Source organism: Pseudophryne corroboree, chromosome 1 (assembly GCF_028390025.1).
Source record: "Pseudophryne corroboree isolate aPseCor3 chromosome 1, aPseCor3.hap2, whole genome shotgun sequence".
Classification (NCBI taxonomy): Eukaryota; Metazoa; Chordata; class Amphibia; order Anura; family Myobatrachidae; genus Pseudophryne; species Pseudophryne corroboree.
This window is the reverse complement of record NC_086444.1, coordinates 170,315,549-170,340,573: the sequence shown is the minus strand read 5'-3', so window position 1 is coordinate 170,340,573 and position 25,025 is coordinate 170,315,549. Positions and strand designations below refer to the sequence as shown.

General features: G+C 46.6%; 1 protein-coding gene across 1 annotated transcript in view; it reads left to right on the top strand.

The window, feature by feature from the left end:
- MCCC2 (methylcrotonyl-CoA carboxylase subunit 2) overlaps window positions 1-25,025 on the top strand; it is a 137,853-nt gene that overhangs the window by 33,337 nt on the left and 79,491 nt on the right. The window contains exons 7-8 of the mRNA XM_063963884.1: window positions 714-827; window positions 7,874-7,938. Of these exons, the coding sequence (XP_063819954.1) occupies window positions 714-827; window positions 7,874-7,938 (179 nt within the window). The remainder of the gene's footprint in view (window positions 1-713; window positions 828-7,873; window positions 7,939-25,025) is intronic.

The window sequence follows — 25,025 nt, the reverse complement described above, 5'->3', positions numbered from 1 at the left end:
CGCTCCATGTGTACCCCTACAGCGATAGCGTGCAGGCCAATCTAGCAGGTTGCTCATTTCACCCGCTGGGTGAAATGAGCGCCCCCCCCCCCCCCCCCGTCTCCCCCCGTACGCTCAGCACACATCATGCTGTGCTGAGCGGTGGGAGATATGTGTGATGAGCGGTTCGCTCAGCACACATCTCTCCCACATCGGCCCGTGAGTGCTGGCCTTTAGTATATATTTGATTCAGACCCACAGCTTAAAGTTTCCTGGCATGTCCAAACTGCGGCCCTCCAGCTGTTGTGAAACTACATATCCCAGCATGCCTTGACACAGTTTTGCTGTCAGAGAATTATAAAGCTGTGTCAGGGCATGCTGGGATGTGTAGTTTCTCAACAGCTGGAGGGCCGCAGTTTGGACATGCCTTGCTTAAACAGATCTAGTTACTAATGATGACTGTGGTGTATGAGATAACAGTGAGCCTCTGGAGTGTCCTCCCGCATGAAGCCGCATTGTTCCTTGCATTAGCCCTATCTAAAGTCTCATTAGTATGAGGTAGAAAATCAGGCTTCAGTGACTACAGCCACTGGGAATTAGCCCAAAGGTCTATACAGCAGCAAAGGCCCCTGAAATAGGACAGCTTATCTACGTTTGTGGGTTATTACTCTGTATTGTGTATATATCAGTGTGATCGTTTTTTACAGACTTGTTTCATGCATAATTGTTTGTAGATTGCTGTGGTGATGGGATCTTGTACAGCCGGAGGAGCATATGTACCAGCCATGGCTGATGAAAGTATCATTGTTCAAAAGCAGGGAACTATTTTCTTAGGAGGACCTCCATTAGTAAGTACATTTTTATTTATTTGAAACCGAAAAAAATAATGAAAACAAAACTAAAGATGGTTCTATGGGGGCAATTCATTTAGTGACTTGGTGGCGATGCGCTATTCGCATTCCTTTTTGGGTTAATTTTTTTTTTCATGATGATCTTCAAGAACTAAGCTCTCTTAAATTTGATAGCAGAAGCCTGAATTGTAACTGTTATAGGAAAAGCTTATTCTGCCCCCTGTCGTGCTGCCATAGGTATTTCTATTACAGGAAGAGCTTACAGATGTGTCCTCTTGCATCTTTGCTCCGTACGCTACAAGTCGCATTCCACATAATGCATGAGTGCCGTGTGACTTGGTGGCGTCGAGCGTCTTTTTTTGTCCTTTTTTCCGCGAACATGTAATAAGACGTACAAGCAGCTTCTGCTGATCAAAATGATATGCAGCTGTATATGCATACAAAATGCTGTGCATTGCATACAAAATAAGGTGGCATTTAGGATGCAGATAGAGCCACAGTTAAACACAGAACATAGGCATGCTGCATATCATTTTAATCATCAGAAGCTGCTTGTGCGTCCTATCACATTTTTTATGTCTAAGATGCATTTTCTCAGAAATAAACACCAAAAAAAAGATGTTCGACGCTACCGAGTATCGCCACAGCATGGCGTGACTTCAATGGCTGTTGAGTGTGACTGCAGCAAGAATGTAAGAGGACACACATGTTCTCTGCACTAGTTAAGTCTCTGACAGGCTTAGTGGTGGTGATGGTAGGGATAATCTAGGTGTGCACACAGATATTTCATGGTGATCAGCCTGGACTTTTCACAATTTTTTAACATTGAACTTAATGGCAGGAGGTTGTTTTCCTCCCCCATCAATGCACTGTAATGTTTGCTGCTGCCGCAGCTCCAGTGTGGCACTCTTTTTCCCCTGGGGCTTCTGCGTATGAAATCCAGCTACGAACCCATAGACCAGAGGTTCTCAAACGCGGTCCTAAAGGCACCCCAACGGTCCAGATTTTAGCCATATCCATGGCTCAGAACAGATGATTAAATCAAACTGACTGAGATGCTTATTAAGTCACCTGTAGAAAAGCATGGATAAATTTAAAACCTGGACCGTTGGAGTGCCTTGAGGACCGCGTTTGAGACCCTCTGCCATAGACCAATGTTGATTTTAATGTTTTCCATATTATACCGCAGGCTGTCAATCCTCTGCTTGAGGTTTCAGTTTCAAAAGCCCAAGCATTGTTTTGTGCAGAGAGTACTAAACAGATCTATAACTGTCTGTACAGTGATAAATATGCATGAAACACATTGATTCATTCCTCTTTCTTCTTCAATTGGTTTTCAAGTGTTAATTAAGCCTCGTTCTGCGGTGCAATCTGCCCTGTGTATTTTGTATAGGCCTGCTCTCTAGGGAAATGGCCGGGTCAGTACAGCCACCTGTACAATGATTTCTACATTGAGTTCAATTAAATGTGTGGAGAGAGGATTATCGATAAAGAGCAGTAACGGCACCTGGAGGAATCGCTGTTTTCCTCCAATCACTGGCTCAGAGTAGGATAGTATACAGATGGGACCTGTTGCTTGGGAGAGTCTGCCCACTCATTGACATCAGTGATAAATGTTTCCTGGTCTCTTCCAGCTGATTAATACCTGGGGCTCTCATAGATGTGTAATGCTTCATTCAACAGTTATGAACACATTTGTAAAACACTTATTTATTTTATTGATTTATTTATTGTTATAGCCTTCAAATGTCAGTGATTCGAATACAGTCTATGAGGAGATCCTACCAGCAGTAATTTGTAGACGAAATTCACATACTACACTTCATTTCACTGTGGGACAAAGCAATACATTTAATTGATTGTATTCATTCATTTCAAATAAAAAATATCATGCAAGCTTCAAATCAATATTATTTTACACAACATAGTTAGAAACATAGGAACGCAAGAAAACATTTTTTGAGTTGATGTGCTTTTTGCATTCTGTATGAAATAGCTAGTTGGGTGGAATTTGGTGGCAGATGGTGAAGTGTAGAAAGAAATTAAGGTACCAATCACTTTGATAGTCACTACAGGGTGAGTGGGTTCGGTCTGGGAGCTAGATGACTGTAACAAACATCTGTTTTTCTTTGTGATGTTACTGCATGGGAGATTATGGCAGGAGGGCTGCAGTGGGGAATGGGCTCTTTTGGGAGGTTCAGCACAGTCTAATGCTGCTTTCACATCGCAAAACCTGTTTTTGAAATGGTTCTTTAAACGGTTCTTAAACCGGGTCTGAGCAGTTAAACCCCCTTCACATCGCATGTTGTAACCAGTATATTACCATTTCATTACCGTTTTGGTACCTTTCACACTGAACCCGTTTCACCCATAGAAAACAGTGGTTGTCATTTTAAATGTTTATTTCCTGCTTCTGCCTGGTGACATCACACATGGAGACAGCCTATCACCTTCTGGGGCTTGCAAATACCGTTTCAGACCCTTTCACACTGCACAATTAAACGGGTCTGAAACGGGTAGGACCCTGCTTTTTTACCGTTTCAAAATACCGGTATTTTGAAAACGGTAAATTGAAGGTGACCCTTTCACATCGCAGCTCGAACCGTTTAGGAAGCCTTAAAAATTGGCAATTTACCGGGTTCAAGCTGCGGTGTGAAAGGGGTATAAATAACATATAATCAAGCAGAGAACTACCTCCAAGGGACTGTAACTAATACATCATTTTATTACAACAAAAATAGATAAACCGTACGGAAGGTATAATGGTTAGCATTCCTGCCTCACAGCACTGAGGTCTGATTTGATTCCTACCATGGCCCTGACTGTGTGGAGTTTGTATATTCTCCCCGTACTTGGGTGGGTTTCCTCAGGGTACTCCGGTTTCTTCCCACAATCCCCCAAAAAATAAAAAGCATAAAATAAATATATATATATATATATATATATATATATATACATACACACACACACACACACACACACACACACACACGCAGGATAATTGGCTCCCAACAAAATTAACCCTAGTGTGAATGTGTCTGTGTGTACATGTTATAGGGAATATAGATTGTAAGTTGCACGGGGGCAGGGACTGATGTGAATGGGCAAATATTCTTTATAATGCACTGCAGAATATGTGTGCGCTATATAAATAACTGGTAATAAATAAACAGTATACAAATATAATAGCATATACAATGAGTATCAAAAAACATTTAATAAACAAACTCTGGTCCTACTGGTTGTTAAAAAGGGAAAAAGTCTGTGTATGAAGTACACTTATGTCCTCATTTCCCCTTTAAATGTACATTTGAGGATCACCCCCCCCCCCTTTCTCCCCCCCCTTTCTCTCCCCCCCCCTTTCTCCCCCCCCCCTTTCTCCCCCTTTCACACAGACATGCAAATTACAGAGTTGGGAATTTCGACCTGGTAATTTGCAGACCAACACGGGTATTTTTTCTGTGTGAAATGGTCAACCCGTGTTTCTGACCCTGGTAGATTCCAGGGTCGAAGTCCCAGGAATTACAACCCGGGTCGACCCTTTCACACAGAAAAAGGACCCGTGTGTTTCATGAAATTACTGGGTGGAACTGCTTCACCCGGTAATTTCTGTTTCTGTCTGAAAGGGGTATAATTTGTATCCAGCTGCATTTGAGCATTACAAGAGGTAGAGCACTTAGCTGTATTTATCCTTTAGTCTTTAGTGCTATACACAATCTCTATAATCAGTTTGTTAATAATGAAGGGAGGGAGGACGGCGAGCCACACACGTAGAGGTCCCGGCGCTATGCCCGACCTCCTACACCGAGCCGCTGTTCACTGTTGCAGCTTGTTATTAATGTAGGGGAGGGAGTGAGGTGAGCCACACACTTAGGGGTCCCAGTGCTAAGCACGACCTCCTAATTTCTGAGCTGCTACTAGCCAGAGTGAGGGGAGGGGTTAATATTTCCACTCTTACCCTCTTCTCATAATACAGCGTTGCTGAGTTCTACAGCTACAGCAGTCACAGTGAGCTGGCTTTTTGCACTGAGATCACAGATTCTGTTTCAGGATCAGAGTCAAATGTGAAAAATCCTGGAGGATAAACGTCCTGACTGGTTTCTCTGCCTATATGAGGGGCAGTTTCATCAGTGGTTGGTGATGGGGCTGCCTTGAGCCATTAATAATGTCACTAATGAATTTAAAGTGACACTAATGTCACTTTAAAGGGGAAATGAGGACATAAGTGGTTGATCTTAATGCACAGACTTTTTACCCTCTTTTAAGAACCAGTAGGACCAGAGTTCGTTTATTAACTGTTTTTTGATGCTCATTATATATGCCATTATATTTATATACTATTTATCTATTTTTGTTTTCATAAAATTCTATATTAATTGCGCTCCCTTGGTGGAACTTCTTTACTTGATTATACAGTATACTTTTGTGGCAGTACAATGTTGGGAGCTGCATTTTGAATACAATTTATGTGGATACATAATTTTGTTTTACGTGGCATAGGTTTTATTGCGCTAAGATTTAATCTTCTTCCAGTCTAAATAACCTTTATTGGAATCTCAGCCACTGTCTCAAGGTGCATACACGCGCTGCGATTTGTGCTTACAATTTTGACTATATAGTCAAAATCCTAAGAAAAGTTAGCACAAATCTCACAGTGTTTATACAGCTTGCGATACCGATGTGCGGCTCCGCGAGGTCAGTATCACAAGTAAAAATAGACAGTGTAGGCATGGCAGTTTTGACTGTATTGTGTACAATCAAGTCCATATCGCATGTGTTTCCAGTAGTGACTGATATTAGCTTGCGATACCGATCTACGTCATCAAAGCCACTCCCTGGCCGCCCATTTTGTTTATTCACTGCGCAGAGCTTGAAGAGGAAAGAAGCATCGGCAGTGTGCAGGAGACAACCGCCACAGCCTGAGCATATAATACCCTGACTTGGTAGGAATCCATCATGAAATAAAGTATAAGCACTTTGTTCTGGCCAGCCAAAAAACAAAGAAATGTACAATAGCAATGTGAAGCGTTCAACAGGTAAACCGGACCAAAGTAGCCCCAGGGCATAAATGCACAAATTTAAAATGTCCGCCACTATTTATTTACACAGGAAGAGACTCTCCCGACGAAATATCATCACAATATTCTAATGAGTTGTCAAAGTCGGCCATAACCATGGCATAGTCAAATTTGGCCATAGTCAAAATCGGGCCGTGTGTATGCACCTTTTAAAGTCACAAACAGGATTACAGTTGGTCACTTAAAATAAAACCCATAGTGACCTCTTAAATAAAAAAATAAAAAAATATCCAGCTATCATTTGCCGTTCAATAATTAGAAGTAGCTTGGCCCTAGTTGCTACTACCATCAAGCAAAAGACTGTATGGTCATCCTCTTTCCTTTCTAGTCTTTCTTTAGAAATGTGTAATTTATGCCTTACACTACACTTGCCGATTTATGTTCCTGACCCTATGTGCTGCTGTTAGACTTTTTTCTCGTTGCATTTCTGCACTCTTCCTTGGTGTTGTGATGCCCTAAAAGTTTGCTGCAGTTTGAAATTTCATTGACTTAATTGTAATTTGCAATTCACTGATAGCATTTGAGATTTGCTGTTAAGTTTCATGCTTGTCATTTAGTAAAATTAATGCTTTTACATTTCTGAAACCTTATTTAAATACTATATTTAATTAATATAAAGGTATTTTAGATATTTATCAAAATGTACCTCAAACACGAGCTATTAACGATCCCCTCAAATTTAGCTCAAAGGTGTTGCACATGTCTGGACTGTTATGGGCCCTACACACATGCCGATATTTTGAAAGATATGAACGATCTCGTTCATAAATGAACGAGATCTTGTTCATATCTTTCAGTGTGGAGACTTAAGCGATGAACGATGCGCGTCCCCGCGCTCGTTCATCGCTGGTCTCCTGTCGGCTGTGCATGCAGGCCAATATGGACGATCTCGTCCATATTTGCCTGCACGTCTATGGAGCCGGGTGACGGGGGGAGTGAAGAAGCTTCACTCCCCCCGTCACTGCCCCCCCCGCTGCCGGGTCGCTCGTCGGCCGTATCGGCCGTCGGGCACCTCGGCCAGTGAGTAGGGCCCATTAGATTTCCTCAATGTTTATATCTTATCTATATTTACATTTTGGTTTGTATGTTTACATTTTCTAGAATTGTAACTTTTGAATGTCCATGCTTAGATATGTGGCCAGTTTGAGCGTCTCTACTGTTGACGGTCCTTGTGCACATCTGGCTTTTCAATCTGTGTGACATTAAAGGGCTCCGTTGTCTATAAGCTCATATGATTTATAATGGTACTTGAGTACTTTCATGTGCATCCCTAAGGCATACTGTAGTCTACATGGCATTTATGAGCTACACTAGAAATATGCTTGTTTTGTACAAATTCACAAAAAGGACGTCTTTGAATTGTAGAAGGTGGAGGAGGGCATCTGAATGAAAAAGGATTCTGAAAGATTTTTGTTGCAATAAATTGTACCAAGGATTATTTGCATTACAGAAATGAATATTAAGAGGAACATGTGATCACTTTGTGTAAAACTATTTATAGTGCACATAGATAATTCATTAAGCTACTGGAATTTGTAGTTCCATGGAAGAGGGTGTCTTTAATCTTCATGTTGCACTATTGGGATAAATCCCGGCAGACGGGATGCCAACTGTCACTATACCGGCAGCGGAATCCCGGCAGCCAGTCCCCTTGTGGGCTCACTGCATTCATCATGTTTCGGGCCCGATGTGCTCACCACAGGTTCTAATCCCGCTCAGTTGGTGGCGTGGACCCACCAACCGAGTGGGAATAACTGGCGTGGGTCAGGATTCCATCCATCAGTAAAATGCCAGCTGTCAGGATTCCAGCGTCGGTCTACGGAATGCCGGGATCCAGACAGCTGGTATTCTGACTGCATCCCGTACTACTACATTATAAAAATGTAGAATACAGATAATGCAAATGTTCTGATCCGACTGTATATGTTTTATCTTAAGGTCATTTTCGAAATGTGTGTTTTTCAGGTAAAAGCAGCTACTGGGGAACAAGTGTCGGCTGAGGATTTAGGAGGGGCTGATCTGCACTGCAGGTAACCTTTTGCATAGAATTATTCCTTCTTCCGTTTGGATGTTGTCTCCATTTTAATGTCACACGTCAAGAGAAGAGGAATTATGGACATAGGACCTCATTCACGTCAGATTGCAAATCGCGATCCAACCGCAATAATTACAATGACGATGCGGGCGCATACGCAGGGCTCTTCCTGCACATGCACCCGCATTTACGGAGAGGGCACCCCACAGTATTTGCAAACGCCTCTGCCTGATTGACAGACAGAGACGTTCGCGGGGCAGCAACGCTCCGTTTTCAAGGCGGAGCATTGCGGGGGCGGCGACGGCTTCCAAACGGGGCGGCACTGCGGTGGCATTATCGGGTAGCGCCACTCTGATCAAAAAGATGGTGGCGGGCCTCCTACCAGCGCAGGCTGGCTGTTAAGGCTGGAGGCTTCCCTAATTTCTGTGACGGCGCACTAATTGCAGCGCGATCGCAATTGGTGCGGGTCGCAGATGGGGGGCGGCTGTTAGCATGCTGGGCGGCCTTCCCCTGCGATGGGCAGTCCCCGGCATGCGAGGCAAAAGACTGCAAAATCCGCTAAAAAACTGAATTTTCAATCCTTACTGAATAGGTTCCACAGTGTGCACCCTTGTACTGAACATATAGTATCATTCATTTTATTTTTATTTCTGCATACACTGGAGCTCATTAAGCATAGAGGTGAATGTTGGTAAGCTGCAGAGTTGTTGTTTTTTTCTATATGGCGGTACATTTAGTACAGCAATATCGTACAGGAAAAACTAATGAAATAGAGCATCCAGTTATCAGAGGAAATTAGATAAAACAACAAATAAAATTGTGGATGGTATAAAGCATGGGTCTTCAACCTCGGCCTTCCAGCTGCTGAGGAGCTACACATCCCAGCATCCCTGCCACAGGTTTGCTATTAAGGCATGCTTAAATTGATGCAGGGCATGCTGAAATGTGTAGTTCCACAGTAGCTGGAGGGCTGAGGTTGGAGACCCATGGTATAAAGGAAACAAAGAGCTTCAATTATGGACCTATCAAAATTACAAAATATGAAAACATGTACCAAGTTTATTAAGGGTGGAAATCTATGATGCGGCGTAGCGATCTGCAGGTGGGGAAGGCAGCCAGGGAAAAAGGGGGGTGAGGGGGGAAATATCCAGACAGGAAGAGCCAGGGGTCCCATATTTTAAGCTGTATAGTTTTTTTTAAGAGGGATCTGTGGGGATCAGTGGCTAATTTTGCAAATCTATATAATAATGCAGGATGGTAGTCATGTCTCCATGATGTGCAGTGGGAGTCGTCGCGTGTCCCCAGTGGCTCCCACTGCCAGGTAAGTATAGTGGGGAGGGGGTCGGCTGGGGAGTGTGTGCGAGCTGAAGTGACTCTGCATAAGGAGTTAAGCACAATTTTACAGTGGTTTGTCAGGGAACATAGCAGTTTTAGATTTTGCAAAAGTCTTTGACATTATGCTTCACAGGCGCTTAGTGTACAAGTCAAATACTATTGATCTAGAAAATAATACATGTACTTGGATAGAAAACTGCCTGAAATACTGAATCCAGGGAATAGTAGTCAATGATTCATACACTAATTGGACTAGTTATAAGTGGCATACCTCAGGGTCCAGTCATGGGACCAGTGCAGTGTAATCTCTCTATAGTGATACTGAAATTGTTGTTAGAAAGTACTGTCCCTGTGTTTGCATATCCGGGGGCCATAACGAGGTGTGCGTTGCACGATAGGGGCCCTGTTGGCAGCACTTGTCAATTATATGTTTCAATGACTTTCACTTATAGCTTTCTCCCATTTTGAAGCCCAGCATCTCCTGACCGCCCCTGTCTCCTTCCTCCACCACTTCTGTCCCTAATACCTATACAACATTCATGGACTTAACTTGAGAGATCTTTGTTATTCAGTCACACTATCCTTTATTACATTTCAAGATGCTGACATACTCAGGATTCGTACCCACTGCATGTGGCATTGCAGCCAGACACTATTCATTGAGCTAGCTGCTCTTACATAGAAAGCTAGAGAATTCTAACTATTTGACATTTTTAAGTACTTAATTTATCAATATGTTGGATGTAACTGTCAGCATTTTAATAAGTAATTAGCAGCGTAGCAGCTCTTCCAACACACCCATGAGGTGGCTGTCTGATGTCTTTTATTTTTTTGGGATGTCACCAGTAGCCCTCCCTAATCCACAGCTTTACTTTCTGTTTAGTTATACAGGTTGAGTATCCCATATCCAAATATTCCGAAATACAGACTTTTTTGAGTGAGAGTGAGATAGTGAAACCTTTGTTTTTTGATGGCTCAATGTACACAAACTTTGTTTAATACACAAGTTATAAAAAATATTGTATTAAATGACCTTCAGGCTGTGTGTATAAGGTGTATATGAAACATAAATGAATTGTGTGAATGTAGACACACTTTGTTTAATGCACAAAGTTATAAAAAAATATTGGCTAAAATGACTTTCAGGCTGTGTGTATAAGGTGTATATGTAACATAAATGCATTCTGCGCTTAGGATTTAGGTCCCATCACCATGATATCTCATTATGGTATGCAATTATTCCAAAATACGGAAAAATCCCATATCCAAAATACCTCTGGTCCCAAGCATTTTGGATAAGGGATACTCAACCTGTATTGAGTTCGATTTTTTTTGTGCAGGGTAAATATTGTCTGCTTTTGCATGTAAACCACAAATGTTAGACAGCTTTATTTTTACACTGCAATTTAGAGTTCAGTTTGAACACACCCCACCCAAATCTAAATGCCTGAACATATTACATCTGCCCCACCTTCAGTGGGTTATGGTTTAGCCCAGTTGGTTGCTTATTTGTTTTACTTACTGTACAAGCATGAATCAGGCCCTTTGTGTAGTCCCACAAAGGGCCTGCACAAAACGTGTCGGCTGTAATCTTGCCAGTTCTGATGCGTGTGTCACCTCAGAGGAGAGAGAAAGCAGTGACTGTGATATTGTACTGTATGTTCTGTAAGTGCGACATCTCTTGCTAAAGGAGTGCAGTTGATGATTGAGGCCATCAGAGATGTGTTGAATATTGCTGATACAACATGTTTCTCCTCCGCAAACAGGGAGTGAACATAATTCCATACCTGGACAATCTTCTGAGAAAGGTGCCGTCCAGGGAGCGGATGTTGGACAGCATTGGCCTCTCAACCAGACTACTCCTGGATCATGGGTGGATTCTGAACCTTCCGAAATCTCACCTACAGCCAACATGGAGGCTTCCATTCCTGGGAATGATACTGGACACAGAGTCGCAGAAAATGTTCCTTTCTCATATGTCCTGGAGGATGCTGGGGTCCACTTCATGACCTTGGGTTATAGACTGTTCCGCAGGAGCCATGGGCACTCTTAAGACTTTTCAATGGGTGTGAACTGGCTCCTCCCTCTATGCCCCTCCTCCAGACCTCAGTTTTAGAATTGTGCCCAGGCAGACTGGATGCACTCCAGGGGAGCACTACTGAGTTTCTCTGAAAAGACTTATGTTAGGTTTTTTATTTTCAGGGATAACTGCTGGCAACAGTCTCCCTGCTTCGTGGGACTGAGGGGGCAGAAGTAGGAACCAACTTCCTGAAGAGTTTCATGGCTCTGCTTCTGGCTGACAGGACACCATTAGCTCCTGAAGGGAACTGAATGCTAGCCGTGTCTAGATGCTCACTCCCACAGCACACCGTCACCCCCCTCACAGAGCCAGAAGTCAGAAGACAGGTGAGTGTAAGAAGACAGATCTTCAATCAAGTAAAGTAACGGCTGAGGTACCGCGCGGCTGGCGGGAGCGCAGCGCGCCATTGCTGTCCACACATACACAGGCACTTCAGGGCGCCCTGGGCAGCAAATAACCTCGTAAACTGGAAAAAATGGGGCATAAGATGCCAAGGCACAGCCCTACCCCCGCCAGTATAAATATTATGTGAATAATCTCTGAGGAGAAACGCGCCATTGCGGGGGTGGAGCTTCCTCCTCAGTCAGCCAGCACACTGTTCAGCGCCATTTTCTCTCATTCACAGACTGCAGAGAAGAAGCTGGTCCTCCTACACTTCTGAACAAGTATCAGGGTGAAAAAAGGGGGGCCTGGGTGCTAAAACATATTATTCATAATATAATAGCGCTTAAAGGTTTCTGTGTACGGAGTACGCAACACAGGGATTTTGTCTCTGTGTACAAAGTACGCGGCACAGGGATTTTTTCTTTGGCGCTGGGTTGTGAACTGGCTGCTCCTAAACTGTGTCCCTCTGACAGATTTTACTGTGGGTCTGTCCCCTATAAGTCCCAGTGTGTCTGTGAGTGTGTGTTGTACACGTGTGTAAGACATGTCTGAGGCAGGGAGTTCCTCCCCGGAGGAAGGCATTTTAGGGACACAGAGTTGTAATGTGGTGGTGCTGCCGACACACCAAGAGCCTGCATGGGCGAAAGAAATACGTGATAGTATGCATCATATCAATAGGAGATTAGATAAGTCTGAATCTCATGCTCTGTTCTTCCATCTGCAGGCTACCCTTCTGGGTCACATAAGAGACCATTTGCGAATATGGTGAATACTGATACCGTCACGGACACTGATTCTTGTGTCAACGATAGTGACTCCAGAGAAATAGATCATAAATTGGCAAAAAATAAAGGGAAGTTCTGGAAGTCACGGAAGCCATTCCTGTACCTCAGGAGAAGGCTTATTTATATAAAGAAAAGAAATCCAAGGTCACTTTCCCTCCTTCCCACGAGCTTAATACTCTCTCTGAAGGGATGTGGGTGAATCCCGAAAAGAAATTTCGTATTCCCAAGAGAATTCAGATAGCTTATCCTTTCCTGGTGGAGGACAGGAAAAAATGGGAGACACCCCCCTGTGTTAGACAGTGCTCTGTCCGGGTTGACAAAGAAGGTAATTCTCCCTGCACCTGGCACGGCTTCACTAAAGGTGCCGGCATACCGCAAAATGGAGACTACATTGAAATCCATTTATGTTGCCAATGGTAAGCTGCTCAGGCCCACAATTGCTTGTGCGTGGGTGAGTCGCGCTATTGAAAAATGGTCAGAAAGCGTGTCATCAGAAATTGACACGATTGATAAAGATGAGATACTCCTTAAGTTAGGGAATATTAAAGACGCTGCCGCATACATGCTAGAAGCGTTGAAAGATATTGGACTCTTGAGTTCACAAGCTGCTACCATGGCAGTATCGGCTCGGCGGGCGTTGTGGATTCGCCAGTGGAACGCGGATGCAGATTCCAAAAGAAATATGGAGGCTCTCCCATATAAAGGTGAGGCCTCATTTGGCGATCGACTGGATGCGTTAGTCTCAGCAGCTACCGCAGGTAAGTCGTCATTTTTGCCTGCTGCACCGGCAAAAAAGACATACTACCCGCACATGCAGTCCTTTCGGCCCAATAAATACAAAAAAGCGAGAGATTCCCCCTTCTTTGCAGGTAGGGGAAGGGGAAAGAAGTCCACAGCGGCTTCAGGTTCCCAGGAGCAGAAGTTTACCCCTACTTCTGCCAAATCTTCAGCATGACGCTGGGGCTCCTTTGCAGGAGGCCGCTCGGGTGGGGGCACGTCTCAAACTGTTCAGCCAAGGTTGGATTCTGTCTGGCCTGGACCCCCTCGGTATTGCAGATAGTATCCCAGGGGTACAAGCTGGAGTTTCAAGACGTTCCCCCATGCCGATTTTTCAAATCGACCTTGCCAGCTTCTCTTCCGGAAAGGGAAGCAGTAACAGCGGCAATCCAAAAATTATGTCAGGATCAGGTCATAGTCCTGGTACCTTTGTCACAACAAGGGGAGGGGTTTTATTCAAGCCTTTTTGTAGTTCCGAAGCCGGACGGCTCGGTCAGACCGATCCTAAACCTAAAAAATCAGAATCTCTACTTGAAACGATTCAAGTTCAAAATGGAATCACTTCGGGCAGTGATTTCCAGTCTGGAGGAGGGGGACTACGTGGTGTCTGTAGACATAAAGGATGCTTACCTGCATGTTCCCATTTATCCTCCTCACCAGGCTTATTTGAGATTCGCGGTTCAGGATTGCCATTACCAATTCCAGACATTACCTTTCGGTCTCTCCACGGCGCCGAGGGTATTCACCAAGGTGATGGCGGAGATGATGGTTCTCCTGCGTCAAAAAGGAGTCATTATAATTCCTTATCTAGACGATCTCCTGATAAAGGCGAGATCCAGGGAGCAGTTGTTACAAAACATCACACTCTCCCTGTCAATACTCCATCATCATCAGTGTATTCGATTGTTGGGGAAGATGGTGGCGGCCTACGAGGCCATACAGTTTGGCAGGTTCCATGCCAGAGTGGGACCTGTTGGACAAGTGGTTGGGATCCCACCTACACATGCACCGGAAGATAATCCTGTCGTCAAAAGCCAGGATTTCGCTCCTGTGGTGGCTACACAGTTCTCACCTACTAGAGGGACGCAGGTTCGGGATTCAGGACTGGGTCCTGGTAACCACGGATGCAAGTCTCCGAGGCTGGGGAGCTGTCACTCAGGGGGAAAGCTTCCACGGAAAATGGTCAAGTCTGGAAGCCTGCCTTCACATAAACATGCTGGAATTGAGAGTCATTTACAACGGCCCTCAACAAGCGGTACATCTTCTTCAAGATCATCCCGTGCAGATCCAGTCGGACAATGTAACAGCAGTCGGGTACATAAATAGGCAGGGCGGAACGAAAAGCAGAGCGGCAATGGCAGAGGTGACGAAAATCCTCCTCTGGGCAGAAAGACATGTAAAGGCTCTGTTGGCAATTTTCATTCCGGGAGTAGACAACTGGGAAGCAGACTTCCTCAGCAGACACGATCTCCATTCAGGAGAGTGGGGCCACCACCAAGAAGTCTTCGCAGAGGTGACAAGTCTTTGGGGAGTTCCTCAAGTAGACATGATGGCATCTCGTCTCAACAAGAAGCTTCAGAAATATTGTTCTAGGTCGAGAGACCCTCAAGCAATAGCAGTGGATGCGCTAGTGACCAAGTGGGTATTCCGGTCAGTGTATGTCTTTCCTCCACTTCCGCTGATCCCAAAAGTTCTCAGGATCATAAGAAGAACAAGGGTTCGAGCAACCTTCATTGCCCCAGACTGGCCAAGGAGGGCTTGGTACCCAGATCTTCAGGAGTTGCTCATAGAAGATCCTCGGCCTCTTCGCGAGGACCTGCTGCAGCAGGGGCCGTGCGTGTATCAAGACTTACCGCGGCTACGTTTGACGGCATGGCTGTTGAGCGACGGATCCAGCCCGAAAGGGTATTCCCAAGGAAGTCATCCCCACCCTTATTCAGGCCAGGAAAGGAGTAACGTCTAAACATTACCACCGTATTTGGAGAAAATATGTGTCTTGGTGTGAATCCAAGAAGGCTCCTACGGAAGAGTTTCAGTTGGGACGTTTTCTCCATTTTCTGCAGGCTGGTGTGGAGGAGGGCCTCTGATTGGGGTCAATCAAGGTCCAGATTTCGGCCTTGTCAGTGTTCTTCCAAAAACAATTGGTCTCTCTTCCAGAGGTTCAGACCTTCGTGAAAGTGGTTCTGCACATCCAGCCTCCATTTGTGCCTCCAGTGGCACCATCGGACTTTAACGTGGTGTTGCAGTTCCTTCAGTCGGATTGGTTTGAGCCTTTACAAGTGATAGAGTTGAAGTTTCTCACTTGGAAAGTGGTGATGCTTTTGGCATTGGCATCCGCACGGCGGGTGTCTGAATTGGGGGCCTTGTCTCACAAGAGCCCTTACCTGATCTTTCATGAAGATAGGGCAGAGTTGAGAACTCGCCAACAATTTCTTCCAAAGGTGGTTTCATCTTTCCACATAAACCAACCTATTGTGGTGCCAGTGGTTACTGACACGTTCACTGAGTCAAAGTCTCTAGATGTGGTTAGGGCTTTGAAGATTTATGTCTCTAGAACAGCTTGAATACGGAAAACAGAGTCTTTGTTTGTCCTGTATGCTCACAACAAGATTGGGTGTCCTGCTTCCAAGCAGACTATTGCGCGTTGGATCAGAGGTACGATTCAGCACGCTCATACTACGGCTGGATTGCCGTTACCGACGTCGGTGAAGGCCCATTCCACTAGGAAGGTGGGCTCATCCTGGGCGGCTGCCCGGGGGGTCTCGGCATTGCAACTTTGCCGAGCAGCTACTTGGTCGGGGTGAAACACGTTTGCAAAATTCTACAAGTTTGACACCTTGGCCTATGAAGACCTCAAGTTCGGTCAATCGGTGCTGCAGGGTCATCCGCACTCTCCCGCCCGTACTGGAGCTTTGGTATAAACCCCATTGTCATGAAGTGGACCCCAGCATCCTCTAGGACGTATGAGAAAACAGGATTTTGATACCTACCGGTAAATCCTTTTCTCCTAGTCCGTAGAGGATGCTGGGCGCCCGTCCCAGTGCGTACTTTACTGCAGTTTTGTTATTAGAGTTACACAAGTTGTGTTATATTAGTTTCAGCATGTTGCTGTCATTGGTTCATGCCTGTTGGCGTGTGTTCTGTTGAATGCCATGTTGTGCGGCATGGTTGAGGTGTGAGCTGGAATGTATCTCACCACTAGTATTAAAGTGAATCCTTTCCTCGAAATGTCCGTCTCCCTGGGCACAGTTCCTATAACTGAGGTCTGGAGGAGGAGCATAGAGGGAGGAGGCAGTTCACACCCATTGAAAAGTCTTAAGAGTGCCCATGGCTCCTGCGGAACCGCCTATACCCCATGGTAATGAAGTGGACCCCAGCATCCTCTACAGACTAGGAGAAAAGGATTTACCGGTAGGTATCAAAATCCTGTTTTCCTTTGAAAAGGCATTGGTAATCCAGTCGATGGTTTGGAATGTCCTGAAGCCAACCCGGATATCGGTGCATCCATGCATTCGCCTTCTGGGGGAAATGGTGGCCTCTTACGAGGCGCTTCAGTACAGAAGGTACCAGCTCGATCTTTTGGACAAATGGTCCGGATCGCATCTTGACATGCACCAGAGGATCCTTCTGTCGCCAAAAGCCAGGATCTCTCTTCTATGGTGGCTTCAGACTTCTCACCTAATCGAGGGTCGACGGTTCGGGATTCAGAATTGGATTCTGCTAACCATAGACGCAAGCCTCAGAGGTTGGGGAGCAGTCACCCAGGGGGTGCAGTTTCAGGGAAGATGGTCAAGTCAGGAAGTCGTCCTTCCAATCAACATTCTGGAACTCAGGGCTGTATACAACGCCCTTCTGCAGGCCTCATCTCTTCTTCAAGATCGGGCCATTCAGTTCCAGTTGGACAATTTGACGGCAGTGACGTACATAAACCAACAGGGCAGAACGAAAAGAAGAGCAGCAATGTCAGAGGTGTAAAGAATTCTCTTCTGGGTGAAAAAACACGCTGTGGCGTTGTCGGCGGTCTTCATTCCGGGAGTAGACAACTGGGAAGCAGACTTCCTCAGCAGACACGACCTGCACCCGGGAGAGTGTTCAGATGCTTGACACTTCGGTGGGGATATCCACAAATCGACATGATGGCCTCTCATCTCAACAAGAAGCTCAAGCGGTATTGTTCCAGGTTGAGAGACCCACAGGTAGTGGCAGTAGACGCTCTGACGACTCCATGGGTCTATCACTACATGTTTCTTCCACTTCCTCTTATCCCAAGAATTCTAAAAAGAATAAAAAGGGAAAAGGTTCAAGCAATACTCATTGCTCTGGACTAGCCATGAAGGGCCTGGTACGCAGACCTTCTGGAGATGCTCCTCGAAGATCCGTGGCCTCTGCCTCTTCACGAGGATCTTCTGCAACAGGGCCCATTCATCTATCAAGGCTTACCGCGGCTACGTTTAACGGCATGGAAGTTGAACGGCTGCTTCTAGCCAGGAGAGGGATCCCTGACAAGGTCATCCCGATTATGATCCAAGCCAGGAAGGGGGTAACAACTAAACATTACCACCGTATTTGGAAGAACTACGTCTCTTGGTGTGAGAGCAGACAATATTCTCTGGTGGAATTCCATCTAGGACGTTTCCAGTTTTTTCTGCATTCGGGTGTGGATGTGGGCCTACGCCTGGGCTCCATAAAAGTCCAGATTTCAGCCTTGTCCATTTTCTTTCAGAAACAGTTGGCCTCTCTCGCGGAGGTCCAGACGTTCTTGAAAGGTGTTCTGCACATCCAACCTACCTTTGTGCCTCCCACGGCACCTTGGGATCTCAATTTGGTGTTTCAATTCCTCCAATCGGGAGGTAGACGTAAAATATCTTACGTGGAAGATCGTCACACTGTTGGCCTTGGCTTCAGCAAGACGTGTGTCGAATCTGGGGGCGTTGTCTCACAAGAGCCCCTATTTAATTTTCCATGAGGACAGAGCTGAACTCAGAACTCGTCAGCAATTTCTTCCTATTGTGGTTCCGGTTGTTACCGACACCTCTGCTACTTCAAAGTCTTTGGATGTTGTGAGGGCTTTGAAGGTGTATGTCAAACGAACAGCTCGTCACAGAAAATCGGACTCGCTGTTTGTTCTTTATGATCCCAATAAGGATTTACAGGTAGGTAATTAAAATCCTATTTTTATACAAACCTACTGGGAAGGCACCCTAGTTTGCATTCATAAAACCCAATTTGATTTAGCATCCTCTTTTGATCGCACAGATTTAAAGTATCTATATAGTTTATACAGCAGTGTCTGTATTTGATGATCAAATGGTACAGGAAAACAACTTGAAAGTATACAGATTGTTTCCCCCTGCCATTCATGTATTTGTAGCGAATATACAGGAAATCATTGCAAACAAACCGATTTTCCAAAAGCACAGACCCACAAGGACCACCTAGTGGCCATTTCAAAGGTAGTGCTGTAACCAAAGTATTGGTCATTTCACTCTTGCACCTTCTCACAGGAACTGCAGAATCCACGCACATTACATTTTGTTAGGGTTTTTTATTTTCAGGGAGCACTGCTGGCAACAGGCTCCCTGCATCTTGGGACTGAGGAGAGAGAAGCAGACCTACTTAAATGATAGGCTCTGCTTCTTAGGCTACTGGACACCATTGGCTCTAGAGGGAGTCGGAACGCAGGTCTCACCCCGCCGTTCGTCCCAGAGCCGCGCCGCCGTCCTCCTCGCAGAGTCGGAAGATAGAAGCCGGGTGAGTATGAGAAGAAAAGAAGACTTCAAGGCGGCAGAAGACTTCAGATCTTCACTGAGGTAAGCTGCGCACACACTGAAGGCACTGATGGGTGCAGGGCGCAGGGGGGCGCCCTGGGCAGCATTATAGACCTCTGGACTGGCAACAGGTTACTGTACATTAGGCTGCGGAGGCAGTAAATGAAAAAATCCCCCGCCATTTTTTGTATATTGATGCGGGACCGAAGCCCGCCGCTGGAGGGGGCGGAGCTTGATCCCTCAGCACTAACAGCGCCATTTTCTCCACAGAACGCTGCAGAGAAGCTGGCTCCCCGGACTAAACCCTGCTGAACACGGTGACAGAGGGCTGAAAAGAGGGGGGGGGGGGGGGCATTTGTAAGGCGCAGTGAGTGTATTCACATTTATTATACATTTCTCTGACGTCCTAAGTGGATGCTGGGACTCCGTAAGGACCATGGGGAATAGCGGCTCCGCAGGAGACTGGGCACAACTAAAAGAAAGCTTTAGACTACTGGTGTGCACTGGCTCCTCCCACTATGACCCTCCTCCAGACCTCAGTTAGATTCTTGTGCCCGGCTGAGCTGGATGCACACTAGGGGCTCTCCTGAGCTCCTAGAAAGAAAGTATATTTTAGGTTTTTTATTTTACAGTGATATCTGCTGGCAACAGACTCACTGCAGCGAGGGACTAAGGGGAGAAGAAGCGAACCTACCTAACTGGTGGTAGTTTGGGCTTCTTAGGCTACTGGACACCATTAGCTCCAGAGGGATCGACCGCAGGACCCGACCTTGGTGTTCGTTCCCGGAGCCGCGCCGCCGCCCCCCTTACAGAGCCAGAAGCAAGAAAATGTTCCGGAAAATCGGCGGCAGAAGACTTCTGTCTTCAACAAGGTAGCGCACAGCACTGCAGCTGTGCGCCATTGCTCCTCATGTACACCTCACACTCCAGTCACTGATGGGTGCAGGGCGCTGGGGGGGGGGGGGGGGGGGCGCCCTGAGGGCAATATAAGACACCTTGGCTGGCAAATCTACACCATATACAGTCAGGAAGGCTATATAGGTGTAAAAATACCCCTGCCAGAATTCCAGAAAAAGCGGGAGAAGTCCGCCGAAAAAGGGGCGGGGCTATCTCCCTCAGCACACTGGCGCCATTTTTCCCTCACAGCTCTGCTGGAAGGACGCTCCCTGGCTCTCCTCTGCTTTGTGACAAGCTACATAAGGGTAAAAAAGAGAGGGGGGGCACTAAATTTAGGCGCAGTATATATATATATATATATATATATATATATATATATATAAGCAGCTATAAGGGAAAAACACTCATTATAGTGGGATCCCTGTGTTATATAGCGCTCTGGTGTGTGCTGGCATACTCTCTCTCTGTCTCCCCAAAGGGCTTTGTGGGGTCCTGTCCTCTGTCAGAGCATTCTCTGTGTGTTTGCGGTGTGTCGGTACGGCTGTGTCGACATGTTTGAGGAGGAGGCGTATGTGGAGGCGGAGCAAATGCCGATAAATGTGATGTCACCCCCTGCGGGGTCGACACCTGAGTGGATGGTTCTGTGGAAGGAATTACGCGACAGTGTCGACTCCTTGCATAAAAGGTTTGACGACATACCAAATATGGGACAGCCGGCTTCTCAGCCTGTGCCTGCCCAGGCGTCTCAAAAGCCATCAGGGGCTCTAAAACGCCCGCTACCTCAGATGGCAGACACAGATGTCGACACGGATACTGACTCCAGTGTCGACGACGATGAGACAAATGTAACTTCCAATAGGGCCACACGTTACATGATTGAGGCAATGAAAAATGTGTTGCACATTTCTGATGTTACCCCAAGTACCACAAAAAAGGGTATTATGTTTGGAGAGAAAAAACTACCAGTTGTTTTTTTCCTCCATCTGAGGAATTAAATGAAGTGTGTGAAGAAGCGTGGGCTTCCCCCGATAAGAAAATGGTAATTTCTAAGAGGTTACTAATGGCGTATCCTTTCCCGCCTGAGGATAGGTCACGTTGGGAAACATCCCCTAGGGTGGATAAAGCGCTCACACGCTTGTCAAAGAAGGTGGCACTACCGTCTCCGGATACGGCCGCCCTGAAGGAATCTGCTGATAGAAAGCAGGAGGCTATCCTGAAGTCTATATATACACACACGGGTGTTATACTGAGACCAGCTATTGCGTCAGCATGGATGTGCAGTGCTGCAGCTGCGTGGTCAGATTCCCTGTCGGAAAATATTGATACCCTAGACAGGGACACTATATTGCTAACCGTAGAGCATTTTAAAGACGCACTCTTATACATGAGGGATGCACAGAGGGATATTTGCCGGCTGGCATCCAAAATAAGTGCAATGTCCATTTCTGCCAGGAGAGGGTTATGGACTCAGCAGTGGACTGGAGATGCAGATTCTAAAAGGCACATGGAAGTTTTGCCTTATAAGGGTGAGGAGTTGTTCGGGGATGGTCTCTCGGACCTCGTTTCCACAGCAACAGCTGGGAAGTCTACATTTTTACCCCATGTTCCCTCACAGCCAAAGAAAGCACCGTATTATCAGGTACAGTCCTTTCGGCCCAATAAGGGCAAGCGGGTTAAAGGTGCGTCCTTTCTGCCCAGAGGCAGAGGTAGAGGGAAAAAGCTGCAGCATACAGCCAGTTCCCAGGAGCAAAAGTCCTCCCCCGCTTCCTCTAAGTCCACAGCATGACGCTGGGGCTCCACAGGCGGAGCCAGGTATGGTGGGGGCCCGTCTCAGAAATTTCAGCGATCAGTGGGCTCGCTCACGGGTGGATCCCTGGATCTTTCAAGTAGTATCTCAGGGGTACAAGCTGGAATTCGAGACGTCCCCCCCCCCCCCCCCCCCCGCCGTTTCCTCAAATCTGCCTTGCCAACAACTCCCTCAGGCAGGGAGGCAGTGTTAGAGGCAATTCACAAGCTGTATTCCCAGCAGGTGATAGTAAAGGTGCCCCTACTTCAACAAGGACGGGGTTACTATTCAACAATGTTTGTGGTGCCGAAACCGGACGGTTCGGTGAGACCCATTTTAAATTTGAAATCCTTGAACACATATATAAAAAAAAATTCAAGTTCAAGATGGAATCGCTCAGGGCGGTTATTGCAAGCCTGGACGAGGGGGATTACATGGTATCACTGGACATCAAGGATGCTTACCTGCATGTCCCCATTTACCATCCTCACCAGGAGTACCTCAGATTTGTGGTACAGGATTGTCATTACCAATTCCAGACGTTGCCGTTCGGTCTATCCACGGCTCCGAGGGTCTTTACCAAGTAATGGCCGAAATGATGATACTCCTTCGAAAGAAGGGAGTTTTAATTATCCCGTACTTGGACGATCTCCTGATAAAGGCGAGGTCCAGGGAGCAGTTGTTGGTCGGGGTAGCACTATCTCGGGAGGTGCTACAACAGCACGGCTGGATTCTAAATATTCCAAAGTCACAGCTGGTCCCTACGACACGTCTACTGTTCCTGGGGATGGTTCTGGACACAGAACAAAAAAAAAAGTGTTTCTCCCGGAGGAGAAGGCCAAGGAGCTGTCATCTCTAGTCAGAGGCCTCCTAAAACCAAAACAGGTGTCGGTGCATCACTGCACGCGGATCCTGGGAAAGATGGTAGCTTCCTACGAAGCGATTCCATTCGGCAGGTTCCATGCGAGAACCTTTCAGTGGGACCTGTTGGACAAGTGGTCCGGATCGCATCTTCAGATGCATCGGCTGATAACCCTATCTCCAAGGACCAGGGTGTCTCTGCTGTGGTGGCTGCAGAGTGCTCATCTTCAAGAGGGCCGCAGATTCGGCATACAGGACTGGGTCCTGGTGACCACGGATGCCAGCCTTCGAGGCTGGGGGGCAGTCACACAGGGAAGAAACTTCCAAGGACTATGGTCGAGTCAGGAGACTTCCCTACACATAAATATTCTGGAACTGAGGGCCATTTACAATGCCCTAAGTCAGGCAAAACCCCTGCTTCAAAACCAGCCGGTACTGATCCAGTCAGACAACATCACGGCAGTCGCCCATGTAAACCGACAGGGCGGCACGAGAAGCAGGACGGCGATGGCAGAAGCCACAAGGATTCTCCGATGGGCGGAAAATCACGTGTTAGCACTGTCAGCAGTGTTCATTCCGGGAGTGGACAACTGGGAAGCAGACTTCCTCAGCAGGCACGACCTCCACCCGGGAGAGTGGGGACTTCATCCAGAAGTCTTCCAACTGATTGTAAACCGTTGGGAAAGGCCACAGGTGGACATGATGGCGTCCCGCCTCAACAAAAAGCTAGAAAGATATTGCGCCAGGTCGAGAGACCCGCAGGCGATAGCTGTGGACGCTCTAGTGACACCGTGGGTGTACCGGTCGGTTTATGTGTTCCCTCCTCTCCCTCTCATACCAAAGGTACTGAGGATAATAAGGAGAAGAGGAGTAAGAACTATACTCATTGTTCCGGATTGGCCAAGAAGAGCTTGGTACCCGGAACTTCAAGAAATGATGTCAGAGGACCCATGGCCTCTGCCGCTCAGACAGGACCTGCTGCAGCAGGAGCCCTGTCTGTTCCAAGACTTACCGCGGCTGCGTTTGACGGCATGGCGGTTGAACACCGGATCCTGAAGGAAAAGGGCATTCCGGAGGAAATCATTCCTACGCCGATTAAAGCTAGGAAAGAAGTAACCGCAAACCATTATCACCGCATATGGCGAAAATATGTTGCGTGGTGTGAGGCCAGGAAGGCCCCAACGGAGGAATTTCAGCTGGGCCGTTTCCTGCACTTCCTACAGTCATGGGTGACTATGGGCCTAAAATTGGGTTCCATTAAGGTCCAGATTTCGGCTCTATCGATTTTCTTCCAGAAAGAACTGGCTTCACTACCTGAAGTTCAAACTTTTGTTAAGGGAGTGCTGCATATTCAGCCCCCTTTTGTGCCTCCTGTGGCACCTTGGGATCTCAACGTCGTGTTGGATTTCCTAAAGTCACATTGGTTTGAGCCACTTAAAACCGTGGAATTGAAGTATCTCACGTGGAAAGTGGTCATGTTGTTGGCCTTGGCTTCGGCCAGGCGTGTATCAGAATTGGCGGCTTTGTCATGTAAAAGCCCTTATCTGATTTTCCATATGGATAGGGCAGAATTGAGGACTCGTCCCCAATTTCTCCCTAAGGTGGTATCAGCCATTCATCTGAACCAACCTATCGTGGTGCCTGCGGCTACTAAAGACTTGGAGGCTTCCAAGTTGTTGGACGTAGTCAGGGCCCTGAAAATTTATGTTTCCAGGACTGCGGGAGTCAGAAAGACTGACTCGCTATTTATCCTGTATGCGCCCAACAAGTTGGGTGCACCTGCTTCAAAGCAGACTATTGCTCGCTGGATCTGTAGTACGATTCAGCTTGCACATTCTGCGGCTGGACTGCCGCATCCTAAATCGGTGAAAGCCCATTCCACGAGGAAAGTGGGCTCTTCTTGGGCGGCTGCCCGAGGGGTCTCGGCTCTACAACTTTGCCGAGCAGCTACTTGGTCGGGGTCAAACACATTTGCTAAATTCTACAAGTTTGACACCCTGGCTGAGGAGGACCTAGAGTTTGCCCATTCGGTGCTGCAGAGTCATCCGCACTCTCCCGCCCGTGTGGGAGCTTTGGTATAATCCCCATGGTCCTTACGGAGTCCCAGCATCCACTTAGGACGTCAGAGAAAATAAGATTTTACTCACCGGTAAATCTATTTCTCGTAGTCCGTAGTGGATGCTGGGCGCCCATCCCAAGTGCGGATTGTCTGCAATACTTGTATATAGTTATTGCCTAACTAAAGGGTTATTGTTGAGCCATCTGTTGAGAGGCTCAGTTGTTATCATACTGTTAACTGGGTATTGTATCACAAGTTATACGGTGTGATTGGTGTGGCTGGTATGAGTCTTACCCGGGATTCAAAATCCTTCCTTATTGTGTTAGCTCTTCCGGGCACAGTATCCTAAC